The 11,788-nt window shown below is 50.3% G+C and overlaps 5 protein-coding genes across 8 annotated transcripts; 1 reads left to right on the plus strand and 4 right to left on the minus strand.

Annotated features, from left to right (window-relative positions):
• Positions 1-740: 740 nt before the first annotated feature.
• Positions 741-3,380, plus strand: FVEG_02102 (hypothetical protein; the record flags this gene model as incomplete). The annotated part of the gene is made up of 9 exons (XM_018889219.1): positions 741-752; positions 830-897; positions 1,244-1,278; positions 1,329-1,343; positions 1,959-2,017; positions 2,472-2,488; positions 2,722-3,034; positions 3,102-3,164; positions 3,258-3,380. The coding sequence occupies 9 exons, from the start codon at positions 741-743 to the stop codon at positions 3,378-3,380; spliced, it is 705 nt and encodes a 234-aa protein (XP_018745308.1).
• FVEG_02101 (hypothetical protein) lies at positions 2,522-5,769 on the minus strand. Of its 4 annotated transcripts, none has more exons than XM_018889216.1 (3): positions 5,743-5,769; positions 5,236-5,691; positions 2,522-5,183 (listed from the first exon to the last, which is right to left on the minus strand). In XM_018889216.1, the coding sequence occupies exons 2-3, from the start codon at positions 5,378-5,380 to the stop codon at positions 4,453-4,455; spliced, it is 876 nt and encodes a 291-aa protein (XP_018745305.1). In that variant the 5' UTR covers positions 5,381-5,691; positions 5,743-5,769; the 3' UTR covers positions 2,522-4,452. The 4 variants fall into 4 exon arrangements, with proteins under 4 accessions (XP_018745305.1, XP_018745307.1, XP_018745304.1 ...); XM_018889217.1 differs by lacking the exon at positions 5,743-5,769 and having other exon boundaries at positions 2,858-2,883; positions 2,939-5,183; positions 5,236-5,686; XM_018889218.1 differs by having other exon boundaries at positions 2,522-5,691.
• A 209-nt stretch (positions 5,770-5,978) lies between these two features.
• On the minus strand, positions 5,979-6,785 carry FVEG_02100 (hypothetical protein; the record flags this gene model as incomplete). Its single annotated transcript, XM_018889214.1, has 1 exon — positions 5,979-6,785. The coding sequence occupies one exon, from the start codon at positions 6,783-6,785 to the stop codon at positions 5,988-5,990; it is 798 nt and encodes a 265-aa protein (XP_018745303.1). The 3' UTR covers positions 5,979-5,987.
• Positions 6,786-7,212: 427 nt separating this feature from the next.
• On the minus strand, positions 7,213-8,307 carry FVEG_02099 (hypothetical protein; the record flags this gene model as incomplete). Its single annotated transcript, XM_018889213.1, has 1 exon — positions 7,213-8,307. The coding sequence occupies one exon, from the start codon at positions 8,305-8,307 to the stop codon at positions 7,213-7,215; it is 1,095 nt and encodes a 364-aa protein (XP_018745302.1).
• Positions 8,308-8,504: 197 nt separating this feature from the next.
• Positions 8,505-11,582, minus strand: FVEG_02098 (hypothetical protein). The gene is made up of 2 exons (XM_018889212.1): positions 10,371-11,582; positions 8,505-10,299 (listed from the first exon to the last, which is right to left on the minus strand). The coding sequence occupies exons 1-2, from the start codon at positions 10,400-10,402 to the stop codon at positions 8,796-8,798; spliced, it is 1,536 nt and encodes a 511-aa protein (XP_018745301.1). The 5' UTR covers positions 10,403-11,582; the 3' UTR covers positions 8,505-8,795.
• Between the last annotated feature and the right edge of the window lie 206 nt (positions 11,583-11,788).

Genomic DNA, 11,788 nt, shown 5'->3' on the forward strand with positions numbered 1-11,788 from the left:
GGTACGTATTCGCAGTTAGAGTTGCAGTACTCCGTAAGGATTGTGCGTAACTATACGCTATAGCACCTAAGACTGTCCTAGGTGCTGTATCGGCTCGGATAACGCTTGAGGATAGGTGTAGGAAAATCCTCGGGCTGCTGCTGTGACCTTCAGGTCGGACAGGGTATGACAGCGTAGCGCGGGCGCAAGGGCCAGGGCGGGGAAATTGGAGGTGATAAGCTACTAAAAGATACTTGTAGGAGGACGTTGCGAAGACATCCCTGGGTGCGGCGGAGCTGTCTACATTGGCTTAGCATAGCTAGCGTTCCTGATCGTGCCAAGCCTGGCTATAAGAATCAAGAGTCTGGATTTTTAAAGTCGGGAGTTGTTAGACCGAATTTGATCTATCGTGCCTACTCCATACTTAAAAGATGGGATAGATATCAAGCTGCTGGTTGCCTTGTACGTAAAATGAATGCAACTTGAGCAGACTTGACAGCCGACACTATTCCTTATTCCCAACTCAAACCATAGTGGGGAGTGTGAGTGGACGACATCAGTCCGTGGGAATGGATCTTTAAGGGGCCACTGAATCTGCCCAAAATGCAAGCCACAAAGCGGCAGAGAAACAAAGCGCATAGGAAAAAGAAAGGAAAGTCAGCCGCGAAGGCATAAAAAGCACTTTCAAAAGCTGATCAGGATGGTACCGCCCAGTACGGAGTACTGGCGAACGGACAGAGGCAGCATGCATACATACATAGATGGTGATTCAGGTGAGTCCCCTACGTTCATAGGCGCGCACACACGGAATAAACGGAATGTCTTGCCGTCTTCTCCTGACTGACGCCAGACAAGCCTGATGATTGGCAACCTCGATGAGAAACGGTTGGGCCAAGCTCAAGTCTGTCAGGCTGTCAGGTTCAAATACCCTCAGTAGCCAAGGCTACGGCGTGTTGAGGCGTACGCAGGGTTTGGTGAGCCTCGTCATCGCCATCTCGATAGTCTCACTATCGTCTCGTCTGTGCCAATTCAGCTTGGGCAGCCAAGTCAACTCTCACCCACTCAGTGTTGCTAAGCCATCCTGGCTGCCTGGGCATGTGTCAGAACTGTGAGGCGTGGAAGTGAAGTCTTGAAGGTGATTTATCATTGTAAGCCACAAGCGAGCGAGCAAGGGCGGTTATCGACAGCCCAGGCACATGTTAAAACAGGACAGAAATCGGGAGGATTCGAGTGGTTGCAAACGTGTGATGATGATTCATCTCAGCCATCATGGCGGCATTTTCTCCAGTGCAACCATAGGTAAGTAAGAGGCTATTCAATACAATAGACATGTTTACAAAACATCGTAGAAAAGTTCAAATCCAGTGAGTGACTGCCCTGAATATTTCCCATCTCCAGACCTCCAGGTCCATCTCTCCACGGCTCCTACCCGAACGTACCATCCAAGTACCGCCCGGTATGTGCGGGGGGAGCACTCGCCCCATGGGGGGTTTGGGGCAAAGGACCTGTCTACCCTGACCCCTGTAACCAGGATTTTCAAGTTCCCTTCCGAGCCAATCGTAAGAGCCCTAACAGACTGCAAGACAGGCTATCTGGTTACGGCAGGTCTATCCTTGGGCGGTTGAGATCTGTGTCAGTTTGGGGCCCAGTTTCTGTTTTTCAGGCGGATACATACCATGACGACGCTGTAAACTACCTAGGTCAAGGTCGAAATTCGGCGGAAAATCGCGTTTCCCGCCGCCGACTTACACAATGGCTGTTGACCATCCATTTTGGCACTGAAAGAGTCTGACTGATGATTGAGGGCATAGTCTATGACTTGGTCGGTCCGTCAACTGTCTTAGGAGGTGAATCCTCAACAGACATGTCCCGAGTCTAACTTAGTTTGACAAAATCCTAGGAATTTCTAGTGAAATAACTCGATATCGGGCTTGGTTCGGCCAATATTAGAATTCTACGGAGGTGCTAATGTTTAATAGCCCTGGAGAGGCTTCACGATCTATGGAAGCTACCTGCGTTCACCTTACACAACTGGAAGGTACTATACACTTACCTTCAAGGCGCCTTCCTTATCTGAAGTGCTTCGTTTACACGTGATAGGACTCTTCATCTTCAGCTTTAGTAGGTACCTTACCTACCTATCTGGTAAAATTACTTTCCACCGACATCGACAACCTCTTCAACTCGCTCGTGTGCATCTCAACGTAGCTTGTCCAATCAAGGCTACTCTTGCCTTCCTCCTCACTGCCGCCTGTTACGCCGTTACTTTGGAGATCAAAGGCGCTACGAGAAAACGTTACGGAAAGAAAATCTCTTCTAAGTCCAGGGTGGGAAGCGGAGACAGGGCTGATGCGGAGCAAAGGAACTTGAGCAACACCAGATCAGCCCTCTAGGCACACTGGTTTACCAGGACGATCGAATTCTCGATACCATCAACAAAATCCTGCTGTTTGACTAACAAAAAGTCGCACCCTGCGGCAGTAAAAATACAGAACCAGGAGTTCCAACGGTAACAGAGCCTAACGCCAGAAATCCGATCTTGAGGTGCGGCTTTTTATAGATCTACGAGAAACACGCTTGGAGATCCGGAATTCAAGGGAGTTGCCCGCTCTGTTGCGCAATGACTAAAATGACTAACACAATCCAACTGCATTGTAAGCGAGAAGAAAATTCCCAACTCTTTCCAAACTCTCTTCCCCCGTCGGCTCCACTTCCGTCCTAGACCTGCCTGCCTTTACGTAGCTGCAACGATGCTTTCTACAACACCCCCAAGAATGTGGTGATCAGCCTACAATCAAGGTCCAGGGTCCCTGCTGAACCCGACGTGTTGAGTGTCTTCTCTCCCACTTTGTTGAGACAGGAATATGATGCCGTATCGCCATTGGTTGTCCAACGCCAACCAGCCTCGCGTTGTCTGTCAGCAAGCACCAGCACGCCTAGAGACAACAGAATCGCCGACTTTGAGGGCGGAACCGATTTCGCCTCCCCCCTGGATGCGCTTAAATCGTCCTTTTTAGAAATTCTCCCGGGCACATTTGCCAAGTTCGGATACACAGTATAGGTTCGGTAGGTGGTTGTGGTATTTGCTAATAGTAACTAATAGATACCTATGTACTCCGTAGGTAGTGGAGGTTTTGAGATCAGACAAGCGAGTGCTGGGATCTGTGGAGGTGCGGGGATTGATGGTCAGTGCGTGTGGGGTAGTCTAGACCTTGGATCTTGCACCCAGGCCCAGGCTCCGGCTCAGGCTCAGAAGACATGACCTTGCTCATCTACAGTACTCATCAAGCTCAACTAGAGTCAGTCGTTCACCAGGCCAGCATGGGCAGCCGGGCCTCTTTGTATCGGATCTTGAGCTCATGGAGGCGCCGGCCTCATTCTGGGCACCTTGTGCCCCATGATTATTGTCTGCCCCCAATCATGCAAGCATTCAGTCAGTCAGTCAGTCTGCACTCTACCCCCTGCAGGTGCAGACCGCTAGAGTAGATGATTGATGCTGCCACTCGAATTGTCCTTTGGGCTGTCTATTACCCCCGCGTTAAAGACAATTTCCCCGTGGGGTTGAGCCGGTTGACCCTTCGTTCCACACCGCGTATGAGCCGAGCCCATCCTTTTCATTCCGCCGGGATGTTACCGAGTCCAGGAAAAGAAGGTTTGATGATAAGGCTACGGTGCAGTATACTAACTTGGCACTTATTGAATAGATCCAAGCCTATTTAAACACATGAGTACCTGACTCGCCGAATGCAATGATAGTTACATCATCCCGGGACCACTCATCAACTCGAGTCGGCCCAACACTTTGAGCTCCTTGATCTGACTGAGCTTCCAAAATCCGGGGTCCCCAAACGATTTGCACGAGGTGGCAGCCACTTCGATCCGGGTGCAAATGCGGGGTTGAGAAACAGCCTAGGAAAAACGCATCTGTATTGGGTGCTGCAACTTATTAGATATCATCGGGAAGTCGGTCTTTGTTCCGGACAATATCGTGATAACCTCGGTCGTGCCGGGGCAGAGTTGGTTACTCGTATGTGCTTCCTTTGCTGTCGTATCGCAATGTCGAAGTGCAGCATCGGTAACACTGAAAAGGAGGTGAGAAACCATCAAGATTTGTTGACACTGATAACACTGGCAATGGTGTGAATTGTGTCTGATCAGGACATTGTTCACTGTTCAAGCTCGTGCCTGGTGGTGCCGACACTAGCTGGGGAGCCTTCTCAGCTCAAACGAAACTATACTAAACTTTTCTGAGCTTCAAGACGTTGAGTTTTTCCTTTCTTGCGTCTCCTGGTCAGTAGACTCTCGGCACCAGAAGGAGAATTGCAATTCGCCAGGCCATGCTCAATATCACGCTGCTGCTTTTGGTTTCTTCAATTTGCTACAGGATGTACCTTACTTCTTGTGCATTGACATATCCAAGCAACGACATCAAAAAGCGTGAGTGCCGGCCTCGCTCCTCTCAGCCTCTCATGGTCAGCCTTGAAGTGAGTAACCAACTTGACCGCTCTCACTGCCAAGCTGGATTAGACGCTGTCTCATGCCGTCGGCCCTGCGCCTATCTTGCTCTGGGAGCGACTCCAAAACACATTTGTCAACCCAGTTACCAATTCCATGCTGTAGAACGTTCCTGGCTCGTAGAGTGTTGCCCTGCACATGGCCAACGGAGCCGTGTAGTGTCATGCGCTCCTTGTTGCTGCTGTAAGCCCCGCGGTGCAGAATATTATTGTTATAAAAGACAATATCGCCGGGCTGCAGCTTGACGATGAGCTGGTCTGGCATGGACTTGGCAAAGGGATCTGCGTTTCGCTCAGTGGAGGTCCTAGCGCGCTTGTGCGAGCCAGGCACGACAATGAGAGAATCGTCATCCCATAAAGCGAAGTTATACTGAGCATGGTAGGCATGCTTGCCAAGACGCTCCATCTCCTCGTCCTCGCTAGCCTCAGCGGGGATATCATCACGATGCCACCTCAACTCAAAATCCCTTTCTGGCCTGACAAGCATGTTGAACAGCTCCATCACGAGATGCTCGTCTTGGCATTGCAGCAGCTGCTTCACAATGCCGAGAATGGCTTCAGAAAAGTACAGCTCTGTGAAAAGCTCATGACCAGGGAGATCAGGGTTCATGAGATGTTGGACACCCCATATTCCATGCTCGCGTGCCTGATTGGCATCCCATGGTGGGAATTGTTTTCCTACAGTCCGTACTGCAAACTATTAGGAGAATATTTATTTAGAGCAGCAGTCAAGGGGCTGTACCATAAGGCCATTGCCCTTCACGAGCAAGCTGAGTAGCCTTTGAGCTGACCTCACGGAGAGCATCGAGCTTATCCTTGCTCACGATTGACTTTATGACCACAAACCCATCCCTGTTGAGATCTTGGAGATACTGCGAGGTGGACATGATGTGATATGAAAATGCGGGTTTTAGTCCGTTGACCGAATTGCGGCTTGCAGGGCGGCGCAGAAACGACGTCTGGTATTCTGCGGCTTGTGGACCGCCGGTAAAATAAGACAAAAATCCCGTTACAGTTGACTGACTACCCCTCTCGAGCTATCAAACAGTACTTGGAGACAAGCAGCTGACAGGTCATCGGCCAAAAGGCTCTGTAACACAGGCAAGGATGGTTGAAGAGGTCGAAACGAAGCGAGACTTGACGCGGATATTTACAGAAAGAGTTTCAGTTCCTTCTGCAGGCGCCAAAAGTGCTTCTTCTTGTGCTATGATGAGCCCTTTTTAAGAATCGATGTGGGGAACGTACTCACCTATCGACGGCTCGTTGCATCTGCTACGATGGAGCCTCATAAGGTCAAGTAACGTAGCAATTGGAGTACAGCATCGTGAGTAGTAAGAGTCTCTGTAGTCAGACATTCATTACTCTGACGCATGTGCCGGTGCAAAGTGCATATGTAAGAGAATCCACAGTATCAACCTTTGGTGTCATAATCGTCATTCATTAACCAATTGCCAATCAGTTTCGTCTATCTATCCGTTGCCCTTATTGTAATGATCAACTGCACTTCTCGGCAGACCATCTCACAGCATATCCCTTGACAGTTTTCTGCACATCCAAATCACCAGGGTCATTCTCAAATAGTGGCTTGTCGAGTCTTCGCTCAGCAATCTGTTCCACCTCGAAGCCCTCATCGCGCGCAATGTCAAAGAACCCCTCATCAAGCTCCTTCTTCCACGGTCGGTATGATGTGAAGAACACATAGGCCACGCTCTCACGGGACAGCTTGAGGGTCTCCTTGATGGACTTGACCATGTTTCCGTGCTCGCTATGTCGGAATAGAAGATCTGCCAGGATAAGAACATCGAAGCGCTCCTCGTGAGAGTCATCAGTTGGGTTCAAGCGAGTAAGCAGTGGGATAGGGTCAGCGCCCCAGACAAAGCCCACAGCGTCGACAGTGTTGGCGATTCGGCCACGAGGCTCAACCGTTTCGTCACATTCATCGATGTTCTTCTGCATGATTCTGACGATATCTGGGTCTGGGTAGTCTGTCACCACGACCTTGCGCGCACCAAGAATAGCAGCGACAAGACTGGGCAGACCAGCCGCGGCGCCAAGCTCCAGAACCGTCTTCTCACGTACTCGAGAAGGATCCTCCTCGAAGAAGTCGGATATCATCTTGGCACCGTTCCAGAGATGGTGGGCTTCGGTAGGGCTGGCACCAACGAGGTGAAGTGTTATGGGCTTGCCGCTTTGCATTGTGAAGACCTGAGATGTAGGAGGGGGTGTAGGTGGGCAGTAATCCTCTGGGTCGTCCATGAGGTCGCCAAATCCGTAGTCTACCTCGCCAGACATTGTGTCGAGTGAAGAGTGCGGTTCAAGGGTGAGCAACAGTCAGTCTGAAATGTGTGTGGGAGTAAGATTCCGTCAGAGGACTTTTGTGGAATTTATCGCTGAAGTTTGAATCCTTCGTGGTCTAAGTAGGAACTATTCTCGTAGCTCGTTCTCGCGTCTGGCTTCGGTGATAAGTCTATACTGAGATCTGAGCCTCGTCTCAGAGTCCAAGTTTTGCTTCTTCTGGTTGTTGAAAGTCGTGAAGAAGAGTTTTGATTCGAGTGGGCCAAACTTCCAATTGGTGCGCTCCCACAGTGCGCCAAAATTCCATCCTTCAAAAAAGCCTACCATATAAATCCACCGAAAAAGAATAGGGTCAAGTTGTTCTTCCCCCATTAGAGCTTCGAGGCTCCAATGGAAGAGAGGTTAATATAGGTGATCATCTCCTCTATCCGAATCGTTGCCGTGCCAACTCCCTCAACATGCTCACAGTCCCTTCTTCCCTTTCCCTCCATGCTCTCTTCTTCTCTTCCACCTCTTCCCTTTTGGCCCTTTCGATCTCCTCTCTGCGGATTTCCCTCTCTGTCTTGCGACGTTGCTCCCTTTCCTTGGCTTTCTTGTACTCATCCAATGAGTCTCCACCACCCATGAGTTCTCTCTCGTCTTTGGCTTCCATAGCATCAGGGCTCTTGTCGCGGAACGAGCGCATCTTGTCCGCCACTGCCGCTTTCTTCTCCAACATGCGCTCACGAGTCCCGGCCTCAGCGCGAGGGACCAGATCTTCAAGGCGCTCCTTCTGCAGAGCCCGATCAGCTTTGCGCGCTTCACGTAGGTCCGCGATAGACGCTTGCTTGTCTTCCTCGGCAAGCTCAGCTCGTAAAGATAGATCCTGAAGTGTGGGAATGCCTGGTCCAGACCGCCGTGTATGGTCCGATCCAGGAAGTGGAGGACCATAATCATCTTCATCGTCCTCGCTCTCACGATCCTCTCTATCGTTCATAGGCTCTCGTACTTCATCCCGTTGCAGAGAAGCACGCCTTGCATGAGGCGCAACTGGGTTATTAGACGTAATCCGTGCAAACGTCTCAGGGTCGTACCATCCTTCTGCCAACTCCTCTCGGTTCCACTTGCCGATGAAGCTCTTCCATCGCCCTCTGACTTCATGATCGTCCATCTCTGCGATGTTCTTCTGCTTCTGAAGACTTAGATATTCCCCAAATAGTGGCTTGAAAGAAGGTAGGTCGGCTTTTGACAAGGGCCGCGCCTTGAAGGGTAGGTTAACCACAGTTTCAGGCTTGCGACTCGCATGATCCCGGGATTTATGTGATGAATGATGGCGATGATGATGTTTGGGAGACGAGCGACGGCCCCTTGGCTCAGATTGGTGTCTCTCGTGTCGATAAGACGATGTTCTAGATCTTTTGTTATCAGGTGATCGTGAGCGTGAGCGCTTGTTTTTGTATGAAGTATCGCGGTCCTGGCTTCTCCTATAGTTGTAGTCACGGTGCGGAGACCTCTCTCTAACCCAGTTACTGCGGTCCATTTCGACACCCTGAGACTACGGACTATATCTGAGTATTTTAGGTCCAATAAGTAAGTGATCAAAAGTTGTGGTGATAAAATGATAACATGGATGAGATGAATCTGATTCAGAGTGTTTTAGGATGAGATTTTGAGGTCAAGGGATGAGCACAGTGCGATCCGCTTTTCTTCAATGTCACTTTTAGGTTAGTACCAGTCTACAGGACCTTAAAACACGATGAACTCAGAATCATGTATCATAGCGTGAAGGGGAGTAAATCGTTATTTCTATGCATACTATGCCAAAGTTTCTCTATTCTTCTCAATCTCCCAGTGGCCTTGCCTTCTTCACCAGTCCAAAACTTCAATGGGTATAATCGCTGCAAACTACCTAGCAAATCGCTGCCCTCCTTGTTTTCCCCCTTACGTGATGATTCTTTGCATCCGAGGGATCTCAATGGGCGAGTTTGAATGGTTTCGAAGAAGCTCTCGTACTCTCAGAGGTGTCTTCTAAACCTGGCCTTCTGCTTCCACTGCTGACTCGGAGTTGCCATGAATTACGCAGCCTAAACACTGACAATCATCTCCGCACGGACAGCTTGCCTCCTCACCAGCACAAGAGTCTCCGAATGGGTAACTAACAAAGAAGAAATCATTCGCCGACAATGCTTGCTCTTCACTAATGCCTGACGCCGCTTCAGAAGGGGTTTGTGGGGCGACTGGCGATACAGTCCCGTCAGTAGAGCCGATGGGAGGTACAGAAGCCGTGCTTGTGGTAACGCTGTGGCCATTTGTTGTGGGCGTTTCACCATTTCCGTGTCCGTTCACATGGGTGTAACCGGTGTCCATCATGCTCTGCCAGGCCGATCGGACATAGTTCTGGGTCGCTTCATTGTACGGATGGGCCGCGCAGCCTACACACTCGCACGAGGCACCACAGCTACACTGGTGAGAAGTGCCCGTCGCTGAATGGGGAGTTTGAGGGGCTGTTGGGGCTGGGAACGGCGTTGCACCATGCATTCCGAAGGGCGATGGCATGCCCCCTTGACCAGAAAAAGTCATCGCGGCCATTACTTGTCTCCATTGCTCCGGCTGAAGAGGCTGCAAGTATGAACCATACTGAGGTGGGTATGTGAACACAGTGGGCTGAGGGTAGTAGGCGTACATGCCGTTAGGCATCATGATGGGTGTCGGAAAAGGCGACATCATCATGCTGTTGGGCGTCGGTATATCGTTGGTTGGTACATTATCGTTCTTTTGGTCGAGTTTGGGGGAGTCGTTACTGGAAGAGCAACAACTCTTGGCCTTGGCTTTCGGTGGGCTCGGTACTGAAGGCATTGTAATCGGAACGGAAGCAATGTTATTAGAATTGCCTCCTCCGCAGCAAGAGCCGGCTTTTGGTGTAGACTGGATTGGTTGTTCTAGAACTTGCGTGCTTGTTATTGAACCAGACTGGCCAGCTATGGTCTCCTTTGACGTGCCTGGGCTCATCATAGGGGGTGGTATATGTGGTTGGAACATTGGATACATGACGGGTCCAAAAGGACTTTCCGCTGGTGTCATACCTACACTCCCATAGGGAGACATGTCAGGAAGAGACGTGACTGGCTTCTGGGATATGTCCTCGAATGAGGGCAAGATATTGAGCATTTTGGGATCCATTCGCTGGAAGGCCGATGGGTCAACAGATTCTCTCCTGCTAGAACTTCCGCCTTTCGAACTCGTCTTCTGTACTCGGTATCCAGAACCTGGTGTTTTGCTAACAGGGCTCTGGGGCGTGGAGCTGCTTGTGCTGTCACCAATCTCAGGTTTTGGTGATTCTGTATCTTTGCTGGGACCGCAATGACATGCTTGCTTCTTTGGTATCGCAGCCGTGACTCTGCCGCAAGAGCATGGGCGAGAAGCCGGGTGAGGGCATGTACTAAGAGGTCTACCTGGCTTCCTAACAGGTACCATTAGTCGCTCGTTTGCGTGTGTACATTTAGTAGAGCGATGGCCACGAATACAGGGCTCGCTACAAGTCCAGAGTTAGCAAAGTCTAACCAACAGACCGACGGCAGTTGAATGCGCCAAGAATAATCGTACCAGGCCATTTTTATTCCATTGATGAGAGGCATGGTGAGGCTGTCGTCGGAAAGGTATGTACGACGGATGACAGAGGTGGAGCAAGATGGACGGATAGTGGTAGAGATGGATGGTGGCCGGCTCACAGCCGTAACAATTGCCTACAAATGCGCAAGTCTCGCAAGAGTCGACATGAGAGGGAGAGTGTGTGAAAGACGCGGCGTGGATTACTCGGCGACACTCGAGGGCTCGGAATTTGCGTCGCAGACGACGGGATACAGAAGACGAGTTTCCAAAAGTTCGCGGCGGCTGTGTACTATATGAAAGTGTCGTACCGGGACTCAATGAGAATGGGGACTTATGGCTGGTGTAAGTGAGTGAATGAATGCTGCAGAATGCAGAATTTGTGTAAATATCGCTGTCGCTGTTGTCGTGTAAGAAGAAGATGTAACAGAACAAAACGATGGAACGGATCTTTGATCCAGTCTAGACCCAAGACGAGAGATGGTTCATTCATTATTCAGGGACCCGACCCAGCCTTTCCACTCCCCTAGGTAGGTAGGCTCCATGTCAGCAGCCGGCGGACGACCTGCCTGCAAATGTTCGTCGCGCCCCCCACCATGCGGGGGCTGCAGCGGGCAAGAAACACCCTAAAGAGCCCAAAGGGTGTCTAATCCCAGCAAGGCACTTGATTGGCAAGATCCAATCACTCTCACGCTAACTTAACAACACTAGACGCTCTCACGAGTCTCGGCTCTGGCGCGCATCAATTTTGGCGTTTCGGTGCCCGCTCAGCTAAGATCGGCTCGGAATAGTAGAGGTTGAAAGTCATGCCATCCATGTTGAAGATGGTTCCGTGATAAGATAGAAATTATTCCGAGGGCATGTCAATATGAAAGCGAACGCAATAGAGTGTATCATCAGCATCTCAACTTCTCCATGACGTTACTGATACAATATCCCCCTACAAGCCAAGCCCTTCCCCCCGGCTCAGGCCCGTTCCTCCAATTCAGCCGCCGCCGATACGGAGCACTGTATAGCCGGAGACCCGGCGGTTCTCTTCCGTGCAACGTCCGAAAGAGCACATTTGGCAATTCAACGACTCTAATGAAAATGAAACATGTTTAAACATAATTACAAAGTCTCTTCCCTCCCAATAACAGTGCAAAAACCCCGACTTTACCGCATTTCAATCATTCATGTCACTTTTCTCTTCCCTCTCCACTATCTTGTGTCCGTATCCATCAGCCAACCCGGCCGAGTGAGCAAGTTTCCATTGGCTCAAAGGCCCCGGCCACCTTCAACACCAACACCACCATAAAGCTCAAGCGCTCAGCTTTCTCTTGTCGTCTGTTTTTGCCTCATACGTGTGAATTGCTTTCCACCATATCAATGTTAGTGACGTAATATGGTTTGGTCCTTGACAAAGTCGACAGCAG

Source organism: Fusarium verticillioides, chromosome 6, assembly GCF_000149555.1.
Source record: "Fusarium verticillioides 7600 chromosome 6, whole genome shotgun sequence".
Taxonomy (NCBI): domain Eukaryota; kingdom Fungi; phylum Ascomycota; class Sordariomycetes; order Hypocreales; family Nectriaceae; genus Fusarium; species Fusarium verticillioides.

What these genes read in the sequence shown, in the direction of transcription:
- FVEG_02098 (XM_018889212.1), bottom strand. Translation starts at nt 10,402, where the DNA reads ATGCCTCTCATCAATGGAATAAAAATGGCCTG. An exon ending in AATGGAATAAAAATGGCCTG is followed by an intron (nt 10,300 to 10,370) that starts GTACGATTATTC and finishes CTGGACTTGTAG; the next exon opens with CGAGCCCTGTATTCGTGGCC.
- FVEG_02101 (XM_018889216.1), bottom strand. Translation starts at nt 5,380, where the DNA reads ATGTCCACCTCGCAGTATCTCCAAGATCTCAACAGGGATGGGTTTGTG. An exon ending in TGAAGGGCAATGGCCTTATG is followed by an intron (nt 5,184 to 5,235) that starts GTACAGCCCCTT and finishes AATAGTTTGCAG; the next exon opens with TACGGACTGTAGGAAAACAA.